General features: G+C 45.2%; 1 protein-coding gene across 5 annotated transcripts in view; it reads left to right on the top strand.

Annotated features, from left to right (window-relative positions):
• The window catches only part of ARHGEF25 (Rho guanine nucleotide exchange factor 25), a 317,210-nt gene that overhangs the window by 194,842 nt on the left and 97,979 nt on the right, over nt 1–24,389 (top strand). For all 5 annotated transcript variants that reach the window (XM_030196600.1, XM_030196599.1, XM_030196597.1 and 2 more), the window contains one exon: nt 6,541–6,869. In XM_030196600.1, the coding sequence (XP_030052460.1) occupies nt 6,541–6,869 (329 nt within the window). The remainder of the gene's footprint in view (nt 1–6,540; nt 6,870–24,389) is intronic.

The raw sequence follows: 24,389 nt of genomic DNA, 5'->3' as shown, positions 1-24,389 counted from the left end.
GAGGTGCATGGGTGGGTCAGAGGCATTCCTAAAATATGTGCGCAGTGTTAAAGAATACCAGGGATGTGCACCTGGTTTCAGCAGGTGTATGTCCTGGTGCTCCAACTTGGGTGCTAAAGTTGGTACTCATCAATGCTATCCAATTTATTTATATTTTGCTCACACCTTTTTTCAGTGGTTGCTCAAGGTGAATTACATTCAGGTACATTGGATATTTCTCTGTCCTAGGAGGGCTCACAATCTAAGTATGTACCTGAGGCAATGGAGGGTTAAGGGACTCGCCCAAGATCACAAGGAGCAGCAGCGGGATTTGAACTGGCCACCTCAGGGGTTCAAGACTGGTGCTCTAACCACTAGGCCACTCCACCCACTCAATGATGGGTGCTCATTGTAGAATAGCATTGAGTGCTGATTTTTGAGCACCATTTACTGAATCTAGCCCATAGTATCTACCTCCAGCTTTAACACAGGCCTTCAGTCGCTTTGGGAAGTTCTTAACAGCCTCGTCATCGGTCCCTGTGGCAAAGTGTCCTGGATCATTTGCAGCGCTTCCTTGACTTTGGCTCATGATTGCAGTTCCGATCTGAAATGCTTTTAAAAGAAATTATCTGTAAACTATCATATTATCGAGTACAAATTATTCAAATTCAGAATATTGTTTACAAAAGTCTACATTACTCTGGCGTCATTAACATTAACCTGGTACCCCATTTTATTTTTTCAAATAATGGTAGTTTTACAGTGTAAACATTTTTGAACATGCGAAAATTGCTGAGTAGTCATGCTGAAAAGTCTGTAACTTCACTGTTGTTAAAGAGATAATCTCATTCAAATCGGTACATAAACGTAGATAGTAACAACAAATAAAGCTGTAACATTTCATGTTGAAATTCCATGCAGTTGCTGAGAAAATAACAAAAAACTCTTTAAGAGGTTACTTTTTTTTGCCTCACCCTGTATATTAGAACCTATAAAAATTTGTTGTACGATTTCAGTAAATTAGAAGTACTGTGGCAGTACTGAGACTCAGGTACACATTGATCTGCCAGTGTACCTCGGCCTTGCCTGCTTCAAAAACCTGTGACTTATTTATTTATTTTATTATTTATTATTAGGATTTATTTACCGCCTTTTTGAAGGAGTTCACTCAAGGCGGTGTGCAATAAGAATAGATCAAACATGAGCAATAGGCAATTACAGCAGTAAAAATATTCGAAAGCAATACAAAGTATGGCATGGTATACTAGCAATGTCAACACAATACATAATAGAACATTATAATTGGTAGTGAAGGATAAGGCAAAGTTATAACATATAGATGGGGTAAGACAGTAGGAAGAATTAGAAAGTAAGGTGACTGATTTGAAGAAATTTAAGAATTTACTGCCAGATTCTATATAATGCACCTAGAGTTCTGTGCCGAAATCTGGGGTCTGTGCTGAAATCTAAGCATATTCCATGATGATGTGCGTAACTTCATTGGCTTAAGCCAATCAGCATTGATAACAGCACTTAACAAGCATTAATGAGCACTAATTGCCAATAGTTAGAATGTATGCATAGCTCGCTAAGCGTATTCTGTAATGAGCTGCGCCTAAATTCTAATGTGCACAGTTCAAAAGGAGCATGGCTATGGGCGGGGAAATGGATGTTTTCTGGGCATTCCAAAATTTACATGTGTAGTTATGGAATATGGCTGCGTGCAGAGATTTACACCACATTTTCATTGGTGTAAATGGAGGCGCGTGGTTTGAGGTGCTGAGATATCAACTAAGTGTATTCTATATACTGTGCCTAAGTCTAGACGCTGCTTATAAAATATCCTTAGGTGGAAATATTTACATGCGGTTTTTTTTGTAGACACCTTATATAGAATCTGAACCTTAGGGGGTAATTGTTTAGCACTGCACCTATAGTCACTTATGTGCCACCTATTCTATAAGGGAAGAAGGCATCTACTTTCCTTTATAAAATACTAGTATAACTGGCTATATACACATGTATACAGTTAGATACAACTACATTCTCCAGCCATAGAGCAAACCCCCTAATTCTATAAAAGCTGCTAAACATTGCACGCATGAATTCGGACGCACGCCCAATTTATGCATACAATTTAATTGAATAACGGACAAATTAGTGCCGATAATTGGCTTGTTGACAAGCAATTATTGTCACTTATTAGATTTAATTGGAACATGCACACTTTCAAAAAAGGGGGGGGGGCACAGAAATGGGAGGGTCATGGGTGAAACAGGGGCATTCCTAAAATCAACACAAGTTATAGAATAACGGGGAGATGTGCCTAATGTAGGCTCGTACATTTGCATCATATTTTAGTTGCCGCACCTCAAAAAAGATATAGTGGAATTACAAAAGGTGCAGAGAAGGTTGACAAAAATGATAAAGGGGATGGGACGACTTCCCTATGAGGAAAGGCTAAAGCGGCTAGGGCTCTTCAGCTTGGAGAAAAGGCGGCTGAGGGGAGATATGATAGAGGTCTATAAAATAATGAGTGGCGTTGAACGGGTAGATGTGAAGCGTCTGTTTATGCTTTCCAAAAATACTAGGACTAGGAGGTATGCAATGAAGCTACAATGTAGTAAATTTAAAATGAATCAGAGAATTTTTCTTCACTCAACGTGTAATTAAACTCTGGAATTCGTTGCCAGAGAATGTGGTAAAGGCAGGTAGCTTAGCGGAGTTTAAAAAAGGTTTGGACGGCTTCCTAATGGAAAAGTCCATAGACCATTATTAAATGGACTTGGGGAAAATCCAGTATTTCTGGGATAAGCAGTATAAAATGTTTTGTACTGTTTGGGGATCTTGCCAGGTATTTGTGACCTGGATTGGCTGCTGTTGGAAACAGGATGCTGAGCTTGATGGACCTTTGGTCTTTCCCAGTATGTAGTTGGTGCAAATAGCTGCGCCTAAGGTTGGGTACGGTTCTGTTCTGTAAACCGTGCCTAACTTTAAGTGTGGCTTATAGAATAGTGCTTTTTTTCAGCGCCATATATAAAATTCACTCCATAGCTTATAGTCTTCAATAAGTTCTGCACTTAGAAGACGTGTGAGTGACACCCAGACTCCATCTATAGGTACACCTACCCTTTAAAATGCATATGTAATCAGCATGAAAATGTTAGTGCTTGAATTATAGCACTACACCCTTAGGAGGTAATTCAGTAAATTGAGCACTAAGGACTAGATTCTATATATCATACCTAAAAAAATCAGCACCAAAATGAAATTCACCTAAGTGTGTTCTAAGCTCACCTCAGTAATTGAATAAGCCTAAATTTCTGCACAGTATATAGAATATGCTGAGCGCCGGCCCATGTGACTAAATTTAGTCATGGGCAGTTGTGCCAAACAAAACTTGGTGTAAATCCCGACGCCTAAATTAGATGCAGTCCGGGTGTATTCTATAACAACGCGCATGGCCATGCTCACTTTTCAACTCATGCGACTTAGAATTTATTCATATTGTGTTACAGAATACGCTTAGGCAGTTCTGCACGTAAATTCTAATGAGTGCCAATTAATGTCAGTAATTGCCTATTAATTGGCAATTATCAGCGCTGATTAGCTTGTGAACTAATTAAGTTGCATGCGCAAATACAGAATATGACCTGTATTTTCGTGCACAGTATAAGTCGCGCTAAGCGCTATTGTGTAAAGGGATAGAATAGTGTTCAGTGCGGATCCAGTGCCTAACTTTTGGAAGCCGTACTTACGCCTGCTAAAAGCAGATGTAAATGCTGGCACCCAGGGTAGGCGCGCTTCGGGTGAATTCTGTAATTCCACGTGCAACTTTCTGAAATGCCCCCGGCCGCACCCGCTTGTCAGATACGCGTTATGAGAGTTAGTCGCCAAGCCTCACAGAATAGTGTGCAGCCACTTGCTTCTGCAAATTCTAATTCATGCCAATTAACTTCAATAATTGGTTGTTAGTGCCCAGTTATGGCTAATTAAGGGCTCATTTATCAATTAAGTTGAGTACACTGCTTGGGTGTGCGCGCCATATATAGAATCCACGGGGTTAGTGGTTTCATCAGCATAAAGCCATCTGGAGCATCTAGAAAGAAAAGAAAAAAACTTTCATGTTAGAAGTTAAAATGCATGACGCTTTATAACTGCTTTGAAATGTTCTGATTTTAAGAAAATGCAGCATTTAGGTGGTATTTGATGACTGTGGGGAAAGTTGCAAGAATGTTTTGGAGGAACCAGAAGCATTTAGCTGGGTGGGAGAGGAGGAGGAGGACTGGAGTGTAGTGAAGTGAAGGAGATTAGGGGGAAGGTTTGGTGGATAGAGAGAAACGGCAGAGATGGACAGCTGCATTAACACCCAACTTTGGAACAAAAATATTCATTTCTTGGCACTTATATTCTGCTCTTTCAGCAGGGAGTGCTCAAAGTGCATTACAACAGCAGGTTAAAACATAAGAAAATGGAATGCATAAACATAAATTAAACAGAAACACAGCGAGATATGAAAAACTAGGAGCTAGCTTTCGGGGAAAGGATTGCACTGTGCACTGGGGTCTGTTCCTCTCCCTCTCTGGCACTGACTGGTCTTTCCATCTTGCCAGTCACATTCACAGAGCTCTTTCATCCTGGGGGAAAGAGGGGGGAGGTAGTGCTAACATGCTTCAGTGAATTACCACTTCACCATGAAGTGAACTCACATGTTTCCTGGCTAATCTCTGTAGATCTCTCTCTCCTGTGATGGTCTGGAAGGATGGCTGCAGCCTGAAGCTGTTTCTGGTAGCTGAGGCTGGAAGAGGAATTTGGGTTGGGAGGGGGCAGGGAATGAAAGAGAGAGAGAGAGAGAGAGAGAGAGAGACAAAAAAACAGAGTAGAGTGAGTGCTCCAGATATTAATTTTTTTTTTTACTGATGCTTGAATTCATGACCTGGATTTTTAAGTTTAACTTCTTCCTGTATTACAGCCTCTTCTGTCCTATACTCAATGCCTCTAGGTTTTCCCAGCATTACATTTGTATGTTTCCCATATTCTGTGTCCCCCAAACTGAGATACCACTACAGATTCCTAAGTCCCACACTCAGTACCCCCAAGCTGTGCTCTGTTCACTGCTACAGACTCATGGGTCTCACATTGAGTACCCCAAACTGAGATATTCTCAGTATTACAGGTTCTTGGGCCCAACACACACTACAAGCTGAGCTATTTCCAGCACAACAGCCTCCCGAGCAGGAACCCCCCCCCCCCCCCCCCCCGTGCAACATGCCCCTTAGAGCTCTTATCCCGCCCACTGCATCACAGCCAAGCAGGAAAGGCAATGGGCAGGACTTCATTTTGGAACCCTGTCACCCTTATATCCTGTGCAGCCGCACTGCCCACACATAGCTCACTATGGCACTGCTCACGGGTCATCCCCATTGCCCTTAAGCTTCAATATTCCCAGTACTACAGCATCAATATCCCACATTCAGTGCTCCCAAACAAATATTTCAATATTAGAGGTTCCTGGGTTCCACACTCAGAGCCTCCAAGTTGTGCCCTTCCCAGTGCTACAGCCTCATAGGTAGAGAATGACACGGGGACAAAGCTTGACCCCGTTCCCACGGGTTCTGTCTCTGTCCCCACTCCATCCCCGCAGGTTCTATCTCCATCCCCACCCCATCCCCACAGGCCCTGTCTCCATCCCCGCCCCGTCTCCGCAAGTTCTGTCCCCGTCCCCGCCCCGTGTGCTCTGTCCTCATCTACCGAAGCCTTGAACACTTATGATTTTATATTTAAATCTTTTTATTAAAGTATAAAAATGAACAATATGCTGTGCAACTGTTGTGTATAAATTACAAATAGAAAACAATAATAACAATGAGCAATTATAATAACCCTCCTTCCTACCACCACCCTCTACTCTTCCAACTAGAAAATGACACGGGGACAAAGTTTGTTCCCGTCCCGTCCCTGTGGACTCTGTCCCCATCCCTGCCCCATCCCCGTGGAATCTGTCCATCTCTGCCCCATCCCCATGGAATCTGTCCCTGTCTCCACCCCATCCCCGTGGGATCTGTCCCCGCCCCGTCCCCGTGAGCTCTGTCCCCGTGTCATTCTCTACTCGTAGGTTCCACCCTATTGCCCTTGAGCTGAGCTGTTCCCAGTAATACAACTTCCTGGGTTCCACACTCACTGCCCCCAAGTTAAGCTCTTCCCAGTGCTTACAACCTCATGGGTACTCAGTGTAACTCTGTTGAGCTCTCCCCATAAGTCAACATAACTGTCTCTAAGGTGACTGCTAATGTTTGATTTCTCTCTTTACAAAATAAAACATGGAAAAGAAAATAAGATGATACCTTTTTTATTGGACATAACTTAATACATTTCTTGATTAGCTTTCGAAGGTTGCCCTTCTTCGTCGTTGCCCTTCAAAAGCTAATCAAGAAATGTATTAATATACGTCCAATAAAAAAGGTATCATCTTATTTTCTTTTCCATGTTTTATTTTGTTTTATTTCTATTGATTACCTTTAAAAGTGGACTAAGACGGCTACCACACCTCTCTTTTTACAGAATCATATTCAATAGCTGGCAGTGATGGGAGCATCTCCACTTCAGTGGCCTCTATCCAACCACAACCTTCCACCAGCTCAGCCCCCAGCTCCCCCGGCTCCAAGCGGTCCGTCAACACCTTAAAGAAATGGCTGACAAACCCAGTACGGAAGCTGAGCACCGGCAGCAAAATGGACCGACCTGTGAAGAAGGTGGAAAGCCGACCAAAGAGAGGTGGAGAGGGGAGGAGACGACGGAGCGCAGATGACAGGGGTAGGAGGAGCTTTGATCTAGGCGTGCTGGGCAAGATGGAAGACCCACTGATGGTTCTCCAGGACACTAAAGGCTTGGTGAGGAGACATCTCCATTTTGTTCTTCTCTGTGTGATGTACTTCAAATTATGCATTTTAACTAGATCTCTGGGGTCTCTCTGTGTGGATGTTCCATGACTCCCAGCTCCTCCTTCATGTTTGCTAACTGAAATGACTTCTTTATTTTATTTATTTATTTTGCAAAGCAATTTTATCTTGCTCCTTTGGGTTTCCAGCTCATTAAGAACTGACCTTTATCAGGCTGTGATGCCATGAACCTTCTTTTACAATTATCTGTGGGCGTCCCATAATTTTATTTCTCTTATCCTACTCAGCAGCCATTGCAAGCTCCATTCTTGGACAGAAGCAGTGGATCCCTAGCTAATGTGGCCCTGATTCTGGACACTGGGTGTTATCATTGAGCAGTGGATAGGATGCCCTCCCCTGAAGGGCTGTGAGTGTGATCTCCTTGGCTTCCCAGACCTGGCCATCATGGGGAGAAGAGTCCTGGCCCCAAAATCAAACCTAGCTTTTCACATGGCTGTACACAGATCTGACCACTGAGTCAGTTGGCTAAAACCAACACATTCAATTACTGCAGAAAGAAAACTCAGGATGTGTTGCAGAAGCTATTTTTAAAAACATACTTCCTAGGCATATGGAGAGACATGGATTAGTGGGGAAGATCCAGTGTGGATTTAGCAAAGCAAAGTCTTTCATTACCAATCTGTCAGATGTTTTTTTTAACGTGTTAGTAAGCCTGAATAAGGAGTGAGCTGGTTAATGTGGAAGGGCATGATTTTATGGGGGGAGGGGGGCATACCATGGGCAGGGATGGACAGCAATGTTGTCAGGCTAGCATATTTGCATGAGGGGCCCTTTTACTAAGCCGCGTAAGCGTCTACGCGTGCCCAACACACGCCAAAATGGAGTTACTGCCTGGCTACCATACGACTCTTGCGGTAATTCCAATTTTGGCGTGCATCTGATACGCGTATCCGGAAAAAATTATTTTCGGATGTGCACCAAGTGGCATTTGACGCATCTAAGTCATTACCGCCCGGTTACTGCATGAGACTTTACCGCTAGGTCAATGGCTGGCAGTAAGGTTGCAGACCCAAAATGGATGTGCGGAAATTTTGATTTTGCAGGTCTTTTTTTTTTTTACAAGCACGCTGAAAAAAGGATTGGCGCGCGCCCAAAACCCGCGCCTATACTACCGCAAGCCATTTTTCGGCACAGCTTAGTAAAAGGACCCCTTAGTGTGTGCTAACTAAATAATGAAAACTTAATTCAGGAGAACTTAGGGCCAGATTCTATATATGGCAACTAAAAAGTCCACAAGGTGAACATTTCCACCTAAGTGTATTCTATAAGTGGTGCCTAGATTTAGGCACAGTGTATAGAATACCCTTAGTTGATATCCCAGCGCTTAAAACTAGGCGTGTCCATTTACACCAACAAAAATGTGGAGTAAATCCCAGCACGTAGATTTACGCACACTAGGCCATATGTGTAAATTTTGGAACGCCTACGAAATGCCCATTTCCCTGCCCATAACCATTCCCCTTTTGAAGTTGCGTTCTTTAGACTTTAGGCCTAGTTCATTACAGAATCCGCTTAGCGAGTTATGCTCGTAAATTCTAATTATTGCCAATTACAGCTCATTATTGCTTAAGTGCTGTTAAATATGCTGATTGGCTTGTTAAGCCAATTAAGTTAAATGCAACGTTATAGAATAAGCTTGGATTTTGGCGCAGAACTCTAGTCATGCTATATAGAAGCTGACAGTTAGGGCTCTGTTTACTATGGTGCGTTATTGTTTTTAGCATGCCTACACTTAGCACGTGCACTAACCGTGTAGGCGCCTATAGGGATATTGTAGGCACCTACATGGTTAACGCACGTTAAAAATGTTAATGTGCCTATTATTCTGCTTAGTAAACAGGACCCTTAGCGCCTGAGAAATAGGAGGTGATAATTGTTTCTGATTTATTTATTTATTTATTGCATTTGTACCCCACATTTTCCCAGCTATTTGCAGGGTCAATGTGGCTTACATAGTACCGTCAAAGGCGCTTGCCCAGTCGGTTGATAACAGATACAAGTGATCGTATAGGTTATAATTGGAGGGTCGGAAGGGATGAAGATTGCGTGTTGTCCAGTACGATTATAGTCTTGTTGTGTTGCTGGGTGGGAGGTTTACGTGGGGTCGTTGGGGTAGACCGTTTTGAAGAGGTTGGTTTTTAGTGATTTCCTGAAGCTCAAGGGGCCCTCTTACCAAACTGTGGTAAAAATGGCCTTAGCACGTCCTTAACACAGGTCATTCCCTCTCACTAAAGCCGTTCTTACTGCCGGGGTAAAATGGCCGATTTTTGTATTTTCTGTATTAATGGCCACATGCTAATTTTCCCATAAGCACATGAGCCTCTACTGCCACTCATTATGTATGCAGTAAGGGCTCATGCACTAAGCATGCGCTAATCTGCGTGCGGCAATGTAGCTATCCGATTGGTGCAGAACATGCCCACTCTCCACCCCTCCGTACCCACCTCCAGTGGGTAGTGCACACACATGAAAAATCACTGAACGTGTCCTGCGGTACACAGCTTTTGCTGTGGTAAGCACGTGTTAGTGCTTACCACAGCATATTAAGAGGGCCCCTAATTTTTGTACAAGTTCTGCGCGCTAATGGAAAAATTAGTACAGAACCTGTAAAAAAAAATGAAAAAGCCTTAAATACTGACGCTTAGTGCACCGGAAACTCCTGCATTAAGCCCAGATTTTAATGCATTTTTGTAAAAAAGGCCCCTTTATTAACAAAAACTCTGAAACCAAAAAGAGTCTTGAGAATTGGGAGAAATGTATTTATTTAGATTTTGCTCACACCTTTTTCAGTAGTAGCTCAAGGTGAGTTACATTCAGGTACCCTGGATATTTGTCTGTCCCAGGAGGGCTCACAATCTAAGTTTGTACCTGAGGCAATGGAGGGTTAAGTGACTTGCCCAAGATCACAAGGAACAGCAGTGGGATTTGAACTGGCCACCTCAGAGGTTCAAGACTGGTGCTCTAACCACTAGGCTGCTCCTCCACATTACCTATTAAGTAAGATTAGAACCCCTATTGACTGACAAAGAAATCACTTAGCCTCTCTTTTTTTAAAGCAATGAAATGTAGATGACCTGAAAATAAACTGATGGGCCATTTTACAAAGGCACAGTAGGCAACGTGCGCCACAACGAGACTACCGCCAGGCTAGCACAATCCCCTGTCGGTAATTTAGGATTTGACACGCACCTATAACACCGGGACAATTTATTTCTTTTATTTCCTACCATGCACATAATTTCTGGCATTAATCAACAGTTGCCATGCGCCGACTGGTCACCGAGCTAGGTCAATGAGTGCCGGTAAGGTTTCAGGCGGAAAATGGACGCGCATTGGTTTCAACTTTAGCGCATTTCCATTTTCCAGCCCCTTAAAAAAAGGCCCTTTTTCCTAGACGCGCTAAAAAAATGGCCCTGCGTGTGCCTAAAAGATGCACTCGCACTACCGCAGGCCACTTTTTACCACGGCCTAGTAAAAGGACCACTGAAGTTTTTTCTTTGCAGATCTCTAGTAATCCATTGGATTCCAGAAACTGCAGTATCCTCTGTTCTAGCAGTGTGCCCATTAATTTTCACCGCTCAGCTCAGTTTTTAACCAGCCTTTAGTTCCCAATCTTCACCTTTACTTTCACTTTTAATAATAATAATAATCATAATCATAATAATAATACCACCGCTATTACCTTTACAGCTCACTTGGATTACAAATGACTAACAAATCATTGCTACAGTGTCATAATCACAATTTACATTTCACAAGAACTACTACTAAAATAGCAGAAAAAGCGAATGCTACATACCTGTAGAAGGTATTCTCCGAGGACAGCAGGCTGATTGTTCTCACTGATGGGTGACGTCCACGGCAGCCCCTCCAATCGGAATCTTCACTAGCAAAGTCCTTTGCTAGTCCTCGCGCGCCCGCGCGCACCGCGCATGCGCGGCCGTCTTCCCGCCCGAAACCGGCTCGAGCCGGCCAGTCCAGTATGTAGCAAGACAATACAAGGGAAGACACAACTCCAAAGGGGAGGCGGGCGGGTTTGTGAGAACAATCAGCCTGCTGTCCTCGGAGAATACCTTCTACAGGTATGTAGCATTCGCTTTCTCCGAGGACAAGCAGGCTGCTTGTTCTCACTGATGGGGTATCCCTAGCCCCCAGGCTCACTCAAAACAACAACCATGGTCAATTGGGCCTCGCAACGGCGAGGACATAACTGAGATTGACCTAAAAAATTTACCAACTAACTGAGAGTGTAGCCTGGAACAGAACAAACAGGGCCCTCGGGGGGTGGAGTTGGATCCTAAAGCCCAAACAGGTTCTGAAGAACTGACTGCCCGAACCGACTGTCGCGTCGGGTATCCTGCTGCAGGCAGTAATGAGATGTGAATGTGTGGACAGATGACCAGGTCGCAACTTTGCAAATTTCTTCAATAGAGGCTGACTTCAAGTGGGCTACCGACGCAGCCATGGCTCTAACATTATGAGCCGTGACATGACCCTCAAGAGCCAGCCCCGCCTGGGCGTAAGTGAAGGAAATGCAATCTGCTAGCCAATTGGATATGGTGCGTTTCCCCACAGCCACTCCCCTCCTATTGGGATCAAAAGAAACAAACAATTGGGCGGACTGTCTGTTGGGCTGTGTCCGCTCCAAATAGAAGGCCAATGCTCTCTTGCAGTCCAATGTGTGCAGCTGACGTTCAGCAGGGCAGGAATGAGGACGGGGAAAGAATGTTGGCAAGACAATTGACTGGTTCAGATGGAACTCCGACACGACCTTTGGCAAGAACTTAGGGTGAGTGCGGAGGACTACTCTGTTATGATGAAATTTGGTGTAAGGGGCCTGGGCTACCAGGGCCTGAAGCTCACTGACTCTACGAGCTGAAGTAACTGCCACCAAGAAAATGACCTTCCAGGTCAAGTACTTCAGATGGCAGGAATTCAGTGGCTCAAAAGGAGGTTTCATCAGCTGGGTGAGAACGACATTGAGATCCCATGACACTGTAGGAGGCTTGACAGGGGGCTTTGACAAAAGCAAACCTCTCATGAAGCGAACAACTAAAGGCTGTCCTGAGATCGGCTTACCTTCCACACGGTAATGGTATGCACTGATTGCACTAAGGTGAACCCTTACAGAGTTGGTCTTGAGACCAGACTCAGACAAGTGCAGAAGGTATTCAAGCAGGGTCTGTGTAGGACAAGAGCGAGGATCTAGGGCCTTGCTGTCACACCAGACGGCAAACCTCCTCCATAAAAAGAAGTAACTCCTCTTAGTGGACTCTTTCCTGGAAGCAAGCAAGATGCGGGAGACACCCTCTGACAGACCCAAAGAGGCAAAGTCTACGCTCTCAACATCCAGGCCATGAGAGCCAGGGACCGGAGGCTGGGATGCAGAAGAGCCCCTTCGTCCTGCGTGATGAGGGTCGGAAAACACTCCAATCTCCACGGTTCTTCGGAGGATAACTCCAGAAGAAGAGGGAACCAGATCTGACGCGGCCAAAAAGGAGCAATCAGAATCATGGTGCCTCGGTCTTGCTTGAGTTTCAACAAAGTCTTCCCTACCAGAGGAATGGGAGGATAAGCATACAGCAGGCCCTCCCCCCAATCCAGGAGGAAGGCATCCGATGCCAGTCTGCCGGGGGCCTGAAGCCTGGAACAGAACTGAGGGACTTTGTGGTTCGCTCGAGATGCGAAGAGATCCACCAAGGGGGTGCCCCACGCTTGGAAGATCTGGCGCACCACTCGGGAGTTGAGCGACCACTCGTGAGGTTGCATAATCCTGCTCAGTCTGTCGGCCAGACTGTTGTTTACGCCTGCCAGATATGTGGCTTGGAGCCCCATGCCGTGACGGCGAGCCCAGAGCCACATGCTGACGGCTTCCTGACACGGGGCGAGATCCGGTGCCCCCCTGCTTGTTGACATAGTACATGGCAACCTGTTTGTCTGTCTGAATTTGGATAATTTGGTGGGACAGCCGATCTCTGAAAGCCTTCAGAGCGTTCCAGATCGCTCGCAACTCCAGGAGATTGATCTGTAGACCGCGTTCCTGGAGGGACCAGCTTCCTTGGGTGTGAAGCCCATCGACATGAGCTCCCCATCCCAGGAGAGACGCATCCGTGGTCAGCACTTTTTGTGGCTGAGGAATTTGGAAAGGACGTCCCAGAGTCAAATTGGACCAAATCGTCCACCAATACAGGGATTCGAGAAAACTCGTGGACAGGTGGATCACGTCTTCTAGATCCCCAGCAGCCTGAAACCACTGAGAAGCTAGGGTCCATTGAGCAGATCTCATGTGAAGGCGGGCCATGGGAGTCACATGAACTGTGGAGGCCATGTGGCCCAGCAATCTCAACATCTGCCGAGCTGTGATCTGCTGGGACGTTCGCACCCGCGAGACGAGGGACAACAAGTTGTTGGCCCTCGTCTCTGGGAGATAGGCGCGAGCCGTCCGAGAATCCAGCAGAGCTCCTATGAATTCGAGTCTCTGTGCTGGGAGAAGATGGGACTTTGGGTAATTTATCACAAACCCCAGTAGCTCCAGGAGGCGAATAGTCATCTGCATGGACTGCAGGGCTCCTGCCTCGGACGTGTTCTTCACCAGCCAATCGTCGAGATATGGGAAGACGTGCACCCCCAGCCTGCGAAGTGCTGCTGCTACTACAGCCAAGCACTTTGTGAACACCCTGGGCGCAGAGGTGAGCCCAAAGGGTAGCACACAGTACTGGAAGTGACGTGTGCCCAGCTGAAATCGCAGATACTGTCTGTGAGCTGGCAGTATCGGGATGTGTGTGTAGGCATCCTTCAAGTCCAGAGAGCATAGCCAATCGTTTTCCTGAATCATGGGAAGTAGGGTGCCCAGGGAAAGCATCCTGAACTTTTCTTTTACGAGATATTTGTTCAGGGCCCTTAGGTCTAGGATGGGACGCATCCCCCCTGTTTTCTTTTCTACAAGGAAGTACCTGGAATAGAATCCCAGCCCTTCTTGCCCGGATGGCACGGGCTCGACCGCATTGGCGCTGAGAAGGGCGGAGAGTTCCTCTGCAAGTACCTGCTTGTGCTGGAAGCTGTAAGACTGAGCTCCCGGTGGACAATTTGGAGGTTTTGAGGCCAAATTGAGGGTGTATCCTTGCCGGACTATTTGCAGAACCCACTGACCGGAGGTTATGAGAGGCCACCTTTGGTGAAAAGCTTTCAACCTCCCCCCGACCGGCAGGTCACCCGGCACGGACACTTGGATGTCGGCTATGCTCTGCTGGAGCCAGTCAAAAGCTCGCCCCTTGCTTTTGCTGGGGAGCCGCGGGGCCTTGCTGAGGCGCACGCTGCTGACGAGAGCGAGCACGCTGGGGCTTAGCCTGGGCCGCAGGCTGTCGAGAAGGGGGATTGTACCTACGCTTGCCAGAAGAGTAGGGAACAGTCCTCCTTCCCCCAAAAAATCTTCTACCTGTAGAGGTAGAGGCTGAAGGCTGCCGGCGGGAGAACTTGTCGAATGCGGTGTCCCGCTGGTGGAGATGCTCTACCACCTGCTCGACCTTCTCTCCAAAAATATTGTCCGCACGGCAAGGCGAGTCCGCAATCCGCTGCTGGAGTCTATTCTCCAGGTCGGAGGCACGCAGCCATGAGAGCCTGCGCATCACCACACCTTGAGCAGCGGCCCTGGACGCAACATCAAAGGTGTCATACACCCCTCTGGCCAGGAATTTTCTGCACGCCTTCAGCTGCCTGACCACCTCCTGAAAAGGCTTGGCTTGCTCGGGGGGGAGAGCATCAACCAAGCCCGCCAACTGCCGCACATTGTTCCGCATGTGTATGCTCGTGTAGAGCTGGTAAGACTGGATTTTGGCCACGAGCATAGAGGAATGGTAGGCCTTCCTCCCAAAGGAGTCTAAGGTTCTAGAGTCTTTGCCCGGGGGCGCCAAAGCATGCTCCCTAGAACTCTTAGCCTTCTTTAGGGCCAGATCCACAACTCCAGAGTCGTGAGGCAACATGGATCCGGTACTGGGACTCGATCTTCTTGGGAATGTGGGGATTACTTAATGGCTTGGTCCAGTTCGCAAGCAATGTCTTTTTCAGGACATGGTGCAAGGGAACAGTGGACGCTTCCTTAGGTGGAGAAGGATAGTCCAGGAGCTCAAAAGAAAACTTACCGGGGCAAAGACTGAAAAATACGGGAAGGGACAAACGAAGCCCGGGGGGCTTCCGGAGCACTTCCCAACAATTTTTTAAAGATTTTCCGAAGAAAACACACGTCAACGAAAAAAAAGGACGCGCGAGGTCGACTTTCCGGGGCTCGACACGGCGAAAACACGACCGTACCGAGTGCGGACAAAAGAAGACTGGCCGGCTCGAGCCGGTTTCGGGCGGGAAGACGGCCGCGCATGCGCGGTGCGCGCGGGCGCGCGAGGACTAGCAAAGGACTTTGCTAGTGAAGATTCCGATTGGAGGGGCTGCCGTGGACGTCACCCATCAGTGAGAACAAGCAGCCTGCTTGTCCTCGGAGAATATATTTTATTATACCTTACTGAGGGGCCCTTTTACAAAGCTGTGGAAAGCACTAACATGCTTACTGGAGCGAAAAATGGCTGCACTGAGGTGTCCTGCAATAAGTTTGCCATGTGCACGTACTATTCACGTGCTAAAAAGTATTTATGCTTTTGAGCAGGGGTCATGTCTCGGGGGTGGGGGAGTGCATGGGCATGTTCTGTGCTAATCGGTTTGCACAGCTACATTGTTTCATGCTAAGATGGGCTTGGTGGACCATTGGTCTGACCCAGTATAGCTACTCTTACGTTCCGATTAGCGCAGGCTTAGCACTTGAGTACCTACCACCTACAAAATAGGTAGCAGTAGGGGCTCATGTACTAATGGCCACATGCTAAAGTGAACATTAGCACATGGCCATTATTGAAAAATTCAGAAAATCAGCCATTTTACCCCGGCGGTAAAAATGACTTTAGAGCGCAGGAATGACCCCTATAATGACACGCTAAGACCACTTTTTACCGCTGTTTCCTAAAAGGCCCCCTAAGCAACTTAAATTCCCAAGAATTTCTTAAAACTTTAAGTGGAGAGGAACAACATCTCCCTCCTCCAGTCTGTTGGGCCCACTTCTAAAGAATCATTGAAAAGGTCAGACAGCAGAGCCACCAGACTTCCATACCTTCTTTCAGTACTCTCAGATATAACCTGTCTGACCGCACTGCTTTGTCTGTTTTTTAGTTTAGATAGCTCCTCATGAACACAGACCTCTAAAAATAGTTCAAGGCCTACACCTGACTTCCTTTCCTATTTTTGGCTGCTTTTCTGTCCTGCTCCTGACCCTTACCCAGCAGAACACTTCTGCTTTTTCTTCGTCGGCCTCTATATATGAAAATTATCCTACTGAATGCCTTGAGTGGAAAACTGTTCTCCTCTCAGAACAACAAAAGTTATGCACAGGCTTTCACAACACGCATATTTTTAGCTGGATTAAAATGAGGTGTTCCTGGGTGGCAGTGGCGTGTTTAGATCAGAGAAGCAAACAGTGTACATAGGACTTCATTTTCAAATTTACTCATGGTGGTTTTCCTCTTGTTCTGTCTCCCACAGATACAAGATGGTACAAGACATCCTTATGTTTTTGTAGTGCATTTTTTGAAGAGTAACTACTTGCATCATTTCTCTTTGAAAACTGGCTACAAGGTTAACAGGAGAAAAGTAATCAGGTAGTCTACAACATTGTGGGGGGGGGGGGTACAAGAAAAATGAATTAATGAATAAATTACTTTGGGGCCCTTTTACTAAGCCGCATAAGCATATACGCACGCCCAACGTGTGCCAAAATGGAGTTACATGGCTCTTGCAGTAATTTCATTATTCGGACGCGTGCCAAGCGGCATTTGATGCATGTAGGTCATTACCGATAGGTCGATGGCTGGCGGTAAGGTCTCAGGCCCAAAATGGACGCGCGGCAATTTTCATTTTGCCGCACATCCGTTTTCGTCAAAATTTTTTAAAAAGGCATTTTTTACAGGTGTGCTGCAAAATGATTCTGCGCACGCCCAAAACACGCGTCTACACTACTGCAGGCCATTTTTCAGCGCACCTTAATAAAAGGACCCCTTTATGAATTACTTCATCAAAAGTAGGCCCAAAGTGGTTTAGACTCATAATGAAATAATTAATATTCATATCAATTTCCTTCCTTTATAATATGAATAAAAACTAAGATAAAATCTGTATAAGATGTTCCTTAGGATTTATTTCCTAATGGCAGGGTCATGGAGGAAGGAGAGATGAAGGAGATGAAGTAAGATCTGTCACGGCACAGTAGGCAGATGGAGTGGACTGAGGGCCAGATGCACTAAACCTTAACGACCCTCTAGCAACCCTTTAACGAAGGAAATTCCTAACCGTTGCATGCATTAAAGGCCTTTTTCCGACGAAGCAAGCAGCTAACGAAAACGGAATACAAAAGAGTAACTACCATTGTAATGTGGGCGATTCGGCATGCACTAGCAATACGGACGATTACACCAAATCATTTACCGCGACATATTAAACGTATGGTCAGAGCAGTCGTAAAGGCCTGAGCTGTCATCTCCCTGCTTCCCCCTGCACCTTAAAATTCCAAGCTGGCATGTTGAAAAACAAAATAAAAAACACAAACATGTGGCTCTCCGCTTCCCTCTGCATACAATACAAATGAAACAAAATCAAAAAAAGGACTGGGAGGGGGCAAGGGCGCTCGTCAGGAGCGTCCTGTATGGACGGCCTTGCCCCCGCCCCCTCTCCCCCCCGAAGTCGCCACTGCTCCCCGCTTCCGCTCGTATAAAATAAAAAATTAAAGCAAAACTAAAAAGTTTAGCAGCCCCGGTTCCCCTCCCTTCCTGTCTCTCTCTGTACTCCTCCCATAGCTCCGCCTCCCGGCATCCTCCGCCCCGTGCCCCGCCCCCTGAGCTCGTTGCTGCCGCTCCCCCCCTCTACCGGACCCCCCCCTCCGCTTTACCGGCCTGCGCAGCGCCTCTCACCTCTGTGTGAAGGCGCTGCACGGGATGGAACAGCTGATCGGCGATCACTGCTGCGTCCTCCGACATCTCTCTGCTCTTCCTGGGCCCGCCGTCCTCTGACGTAAGTTACCTACGTAGATAACTAACGTCAGAGGAGGGCGGGCCTAGGAAGAACAGACAGACGTTGGAGGAGGCAGCAGTGATCGCCGATCAGCTGTTCCATCCCGTGCAGCGCCTTCACACAGAGGTGAGAGGCGCTGCGTGGGCCGGTAAGGCGGAGGGGGGGGGTCCAGTAGAGGGGGGGAGCGGTGGTGACGAGCTCAGGGGGGCGGGGCATGGGGCGGAGGATGCCGGGAGGCGGAGCTATGGGAGAAGGAGTACAGAGAGAGACAGGAAGGGAGGGGAACCGGGGCTGCTAAACTTTTTAGTTTTGCTTTAATTTTTTATTTTATATGAGTGGAAGCGGGGAGCAGCGGCGACCTCGGGGGGGGGGGGGGTGCAAGGCCATCCATACTGGACACTTCTGACGAGCGCCTTTGCCCCCTCAAGATCCTTTTTTGATGTATGTTTATTTTTGTATTGATGCTGGGGGAAGCGGGGAGCCACATGTTTGTGTTTTTTTGTTGTTGCTGTTTTGGACGTTTGTGGCATACGCAGAGCAGCCAGCATAACGCTTGGCTGCTCTGCGCATGCTTTAGTGGCCGATTACCGACGGGGATTATGAATCTTTGATACATTGTACTTTTCAATACCACACCGAACATGTGCGACTTGTTTTTTTGGTGCATGCTTCGTTTTTTTCAAATTCGTTAAGGACTTTAACGTTTTAGATTTTTTTACGTATGGTTGATGCATCTGGGCCTAAGTGTTTCTCTTCTGTGGATATCTTCTGTATCTCTGTGTCTCTTTGTGTTGAAAGCCATGGGGCTGCCTTGTACAAGGTCACCTTTTCATACTGTGCTGTTTCTGGCCCAGACTGAGACGGTGGCTGTCCAACCCTCATTGTTCCCTCGGCTTTAGAGAAACCTGTTTCTTCTGTAAATGGGACCCTGCTGAGGAATGGAGCTCACTATTTGGTAAATAACTTAAATAACATTTTTTTCTAAGGGTAACAACACACCATAGGCATAGGCGGTCGGTGGCCCAACTGTTTGGGGAGGCTAAAGGGGGCGTGGTTAGGGGTGGGGCCAGGGGTGGAGCTTAAATCCATAATTGTCTGATCACACAGAAAAAAAATAAATAAAAATAAATGTCACAATTAATACCTTTTATTAAATTTAGATATTAGTTATGTATCATATGTCGAAGAATAAAGTGGTTGCTCAAAGCCTATACTAACCACAATCGCTCAACTGCAAAACACTATGCACAACTTTGTGCAAAAACACACTCTGAACCTTACTGTACCATAAATATTACACTGGGCAGAACCTAATACACCAATATACCACCTATACGGAAAATGCAGACCATCAACAATATTGAAACAAGGGATCATAATTTCACAATTCTCATGTAGAGCCACAAAACATCCTAATTCATGTTTAATGTGGGATAAAATGTCATAAATAAGTAAATAAACTTTTAATGTTGAACACCTAATTCTCAAAGTGGACATATTCCAAACACTATAATGAAAATAAAATGATCTTTTCTACCTTTGTTGTCTGGTGGCTTTGTTTTTCTGATTGTGCTGGCCCAGTATCCGATTCTGCTGCTATCTGTCCTCTTAACTCCGTTTCCAGGGCTTCCTTTCCATTTATTTGTTTACTTTCCGCCTTTCTTCTTCATTTCTTGTCCTACATCCGTAAGTAAAAGCTGGGTCCTCCGCAAACTTGACTGTCCAGTGGATCGAGCTTTTGCCTATTTTCTTCATCCATGTGCAGTTTTTCTACTCTCTTCCTTTTTCGTCATCTCATCTCCTTCCTCACTCCTCCCTCCCCCTCCATGTCCAGCAACCCTCCTCTCCCCCTGCCCTCCCCTCCATCCACCCATGTGCAGCAACTCTCCTCTCCCCTGCCCTCTCCTCTCCCCTTCATCCACCATGTGCAGCAACCCTCCTCTCCCCTGCCCTCTCCTCTCCCCTTCATCCACCATGTGCAGCAACCCTCCTCTCCCCTCCCCTCCATCCACCCATGTCCAGCAACCCTCCTTTCCCCTGCCCTCCACTCTCCCCTCCATCCACCCATGTCCAGCAACCCTCCTCTCCCCTTCCTTCCATCCACCCATGTCCAGCAACCCTCCTCTCCCCTGCCCTCTCCTCTCCCCTTCTTCCACCATGTGCAGCAACCCTCCTCTCCCGTCTGCCCTCGCTCTCTGATAGGCAGCCCTCGTTTCCTTCCTGCCCCCCCCCCCGTACCTTTAAATATTATATTTTTGCTGGAGTCGCGGGCAGCGCCGGCATTGAAGGCATCAGCAGGCTCATCTGGGTTCCAGCAGCCTTCCCTCGCAAGTCGCATGATGGCTCCGCCCTCGCAGAAACAGGAAATACGTCAGAAGAGGGCGGAGCCATCATGCGACTTGCGAGGGAAGGCTGCTGGAACCCAGATGAGCCTGCTGATGCCTTCAATGCCGGCGCTGCCCGCGACTCCAGCAAAAATATAATATTTAAAGGTGCGGCGGGTGGCGGCAGCAGCGGCGGCGGCAGGGGAGGGGGGCGGGGCAGCGTCGGTTGGGCTGGGGAGGCTTAGCCTCCCCAAGCCTCTTATACGGGGGCGCCTATGACCATAGGAGTAAAATCAGCTGGACTCAGCATGCTGTAGGATCGTTTTACTGATTTTCTTCCTGATGTCTTTCCCTAAGCTGTGTTTCACTAAGACTTATTAAAAAGGTTTAATTTATTCCCAGTAAATGTGCTTTCTGTGTTATGCACAGAGGGGTGCTTTTACCAAGCTGCAGGAAAAAGGGCTTTGCGCTAATGGTGGGAGATGTTTTTCCTGTGCGCTAGGGTCCTTTTTAGTGCAGTGGATAAAAAAGCCCCAGACACATATGGCCATGCGGTAAGAGAACTCTTACCACTTGGCCATGCAGCGGGGAACCCTTACTGCTACTCGTTGAGGTGGCGATAAGGGCTCCCACATTAACCTGGTGGTAACCAGGCAGTGCGCACCAATGTGGTTTGGTATATATAGGCAAGACTAAGAGAAATTTTAGTACTAGAATCATTGAACACAAGAGTGCTTTAAAAAGGAATGCACTAGACAAACCACTAGTGGAACATTGAAGAGACTTAGGACATAAATTTGAAGATTTACGATTTTGCATTTTATTTGTACACAAACAGAATTGGAGAGGAGGACCTATTGATACCCTCCTTTTAAGGAAAGAACAACAATTTATTTTTGAATTACAGACTTTGTATCCCAATGGTTTAAATATGGAAACAGATTTATCTGTATTTCTTTGAAAAATAAGACACGTATTCTTTGTATTTTTTATCGTTTATTAGTTTTATGTTTATTTTTAACTGTTTTCTGGCTGCAGTCCACTTTTATCTGGTCTTACAATTGCACACTGTTTTACTTAGGGTGACCAGTCTTATTTTTTAATTTTTAATTTTATATTATTTATTTTTTATTTTTATTATTATTTAGTATTTTTTTTATATTTTTACACTGAGCAGTATACACACACTCATTGATATTCATTAATATAAAATAAAGGGGAAGGTTAAGATTTACATATTGCCTGATTGCTATTAAGTTATATGTTTTTATTACCGTGGGGCTGATTTTTCCACCTAATACTAGAGATCATCTTAATATTAATAAATATATATTTTTATGATGACATTTGGAATCATTAACAACTTGTAGATTGTTTTACTTGGAGAATCCGTTTTTCATATTCTGCGAGTTTCTCGAGTTTTTTTACACTCTGCGAGTTCCTTTTGTGATGTTTGTAATCTTATATATATTTGTTATATGAATCGACGATCTTTTATTTTGGTGCGATTTTTTCAACTCTGACCCGGTAATGACGTATAAAAGGACTTTATGTAACTTCCGTCGTCTTTTCCAGCATTACCAGCGGTAGCGTCCATTGGTGATTAGATATACAACAGTAAGTATATTCCCGATTGCTGTTTTTCATACCGTTCCAACTTTGGGTTCTTAAATGTGGGTCACATCATTCACGTATATTATGTTAATGCATGCTAGTTGTTGTTTTTTTGATAAATAATGGAGAAAGGTATACAGTATTGCATTTTAAGTAAGACAGATCATTGGAGAACGTAACTTGTCCTATTTATTTAAGGACTTGCTGTATGTGCTGGTTTTTCTTTTATGAATGTTAAAAGTGTGTATTCAATTCTTTGACTAGTCTTTATTCCACTGTTTTTTTCATGAGTGTTGTAAGTGAGTATTCAGTTTATTTAGGGACTTGCTGGATCTTTTGTGAGCATTCATTTTTTTCATAATCTGTTTAATTTTTATTTTTTATTTTTTCATATTTATTATTCTAATTTATATTCTTTTTTTACATAGTTATTCATATTGGAACGTTCTTATTTTAGGTACGTGTCCTATTTTTTTCCTTTTTTCCCTTTTCTTGTTGTGATACAATATGACTATGTTCTTAGTACTCATTGTTTGTCATGATATAATACGATTATGTTCTCAGTGTTCATGTTCATATTTATATGTACAAGTTTGAATAGATACCACTCGGATATACAAATATATTTTTTATTATTCTTTAAATCTTTAATGTATTTAATTAGTTTTTATTTATCTTTGATACTGTGATAAAGTCACCCCCAGCATAGTTGGGTTAAGGCAGTTTCAGTCTGAAATACAAGTCCCAGAAGGCATTGCAGGCAAGGAGCCAGAAGGGGAGATGAAGAACCCGGACTGGACTCCTAGCTGCAATCAGGGAAGACATGGGTGTAAGCTGACAGGTTGTGTAGAGTGGCTGCCACTAGGCAGAAAGAGAGTTAGGAAACCCTGTGTGCAAGAGCTCATCATGGGTCTCATTAGTCTAATGCTTAACTCAGCTGGTTTGGGTGTGAGGAAGCTAATGGAAGGAGAATGATTGGTGGTGGTAGCTGAAGTCAAGGATTGATTAGGCAGGTGGGAAGGAGTCCCAGGAGTGGAGTTCAGTTCAGGAGAGAGAAGCAGGAGGAGAGAAGGAGTTGCAGGCTGAAAACCCTTGGGCAAGGAGGTCCCTAAAGTACTGGCAATTATAGGCTAAAATTCCTTGGGTGAGAGGAAGTCCCAAAAGTATTGAATTCACTGTGAAGCTGATGCAGGGGAAAACCCTTGGGTAGAAGGGGTCCCTAAAATATTGAACTCTCCTGAAGGTAAAGAGGATAGAAGGTAGAAACTGCTGCTTGGTGACTGAACTGTGATGATGAACTGAAAGAACTATTTGTCTGGGAATTGAATTACTGTTGTGCATTGGATAAAGCGCCCAGTCTGGAGCCTGTAAGCCTGTATTGAATCCTGGTATGTGCTATGCTGCTGTTGGAACTGTGTACTAGAAACCTGCATGGAATAAAAGTCCTTAAGATTGAAGTTACTGGTGGACATCTATTTCTTCATTGTGCCGGGAGCCTGTGGCTGGAGGAGATTGTTCTATCCTTGGCTGCACAAGAGAGGTACCTGGTTACAATACATAGGTATAGCGACGTTGTGAATTGTTCTCTTGATAATTAATGTTGTTTGATCAGTTATATATTTGTTATATTTATTAATATATTTAATGTACTTATTAATATTGTTTATATTTTTAAATTATGAGGAATATTTGTGTTTATCTATTATTCTTTTTACATATATTTTTCATATATATTTTATATATATTTATTTTGATTAAGTGTGACATGTTTTTATATTATTTTATATTTGTAATTTTATGTGTTTGTCTATATTAGCCCCTGACGCAGCACCTTTGGGCGAAACACGGCCTGTGTCGGGCAGTCTCTTGGTATATGGTATTATTAATAAAATCTTTACAACTTTACATTTTGTATTGATCTGCTGGTTTATTTTCCACTTGGGACACACCTAGCCAGTCAGGTTTTCAGGATACTCACAATGAATATGCATGAGAGCATACCATAATGTAAGAGTCCAACAATAGTTAACTTTTCCCACAATGCTAACTTAGGTTGTGTGGGAAGTATGGGGTACTATCTGAAACAGACACATCACAAATGTCACCTAATAAATACTGCCTAGTGGTTAGTGCAGTGGACTTTGATCCTGGAGAACTGAGTTCCATTCCCACTGCAGCTCCTTGTGACTCTGGGCAAGTCATTTAACCCTCCATTGCCCCTGGTACAAAATAAGTACCTGAATATATGTAAACCACTTTGAATATAGTTGCAAAAACTTCAGAAAGGCAATATATCAAGTCCCATTCCCCTACTGTTATGATTGGGGTCTGAACCCCTCTCAAACTTACCTCTTTCCTGGGGGTCAGCTTCTTAGCTGGCTTCTGTTTCTTTTCTCTGTCCTTTCTGAGCTGG

Source organism: Microcaecilia unicolor, chromosome 3 (assembly GCF_901765095.1).
Source record: "Microcaecilia unicolor chromosome 3, aMicUni1.1, whole genome shotgun sequence".
NCBI classification, from domain to species: domain Eukaryota; kingdom Metazoa; phylum Chordata; class Amphibia; order Gymnophiona; family Siphonopidae; genus Microcaecilia; species Microcaecilia unicolor.
This window is presented reverse-complemented; position numbering and strand designations above follow the sequence as displayed.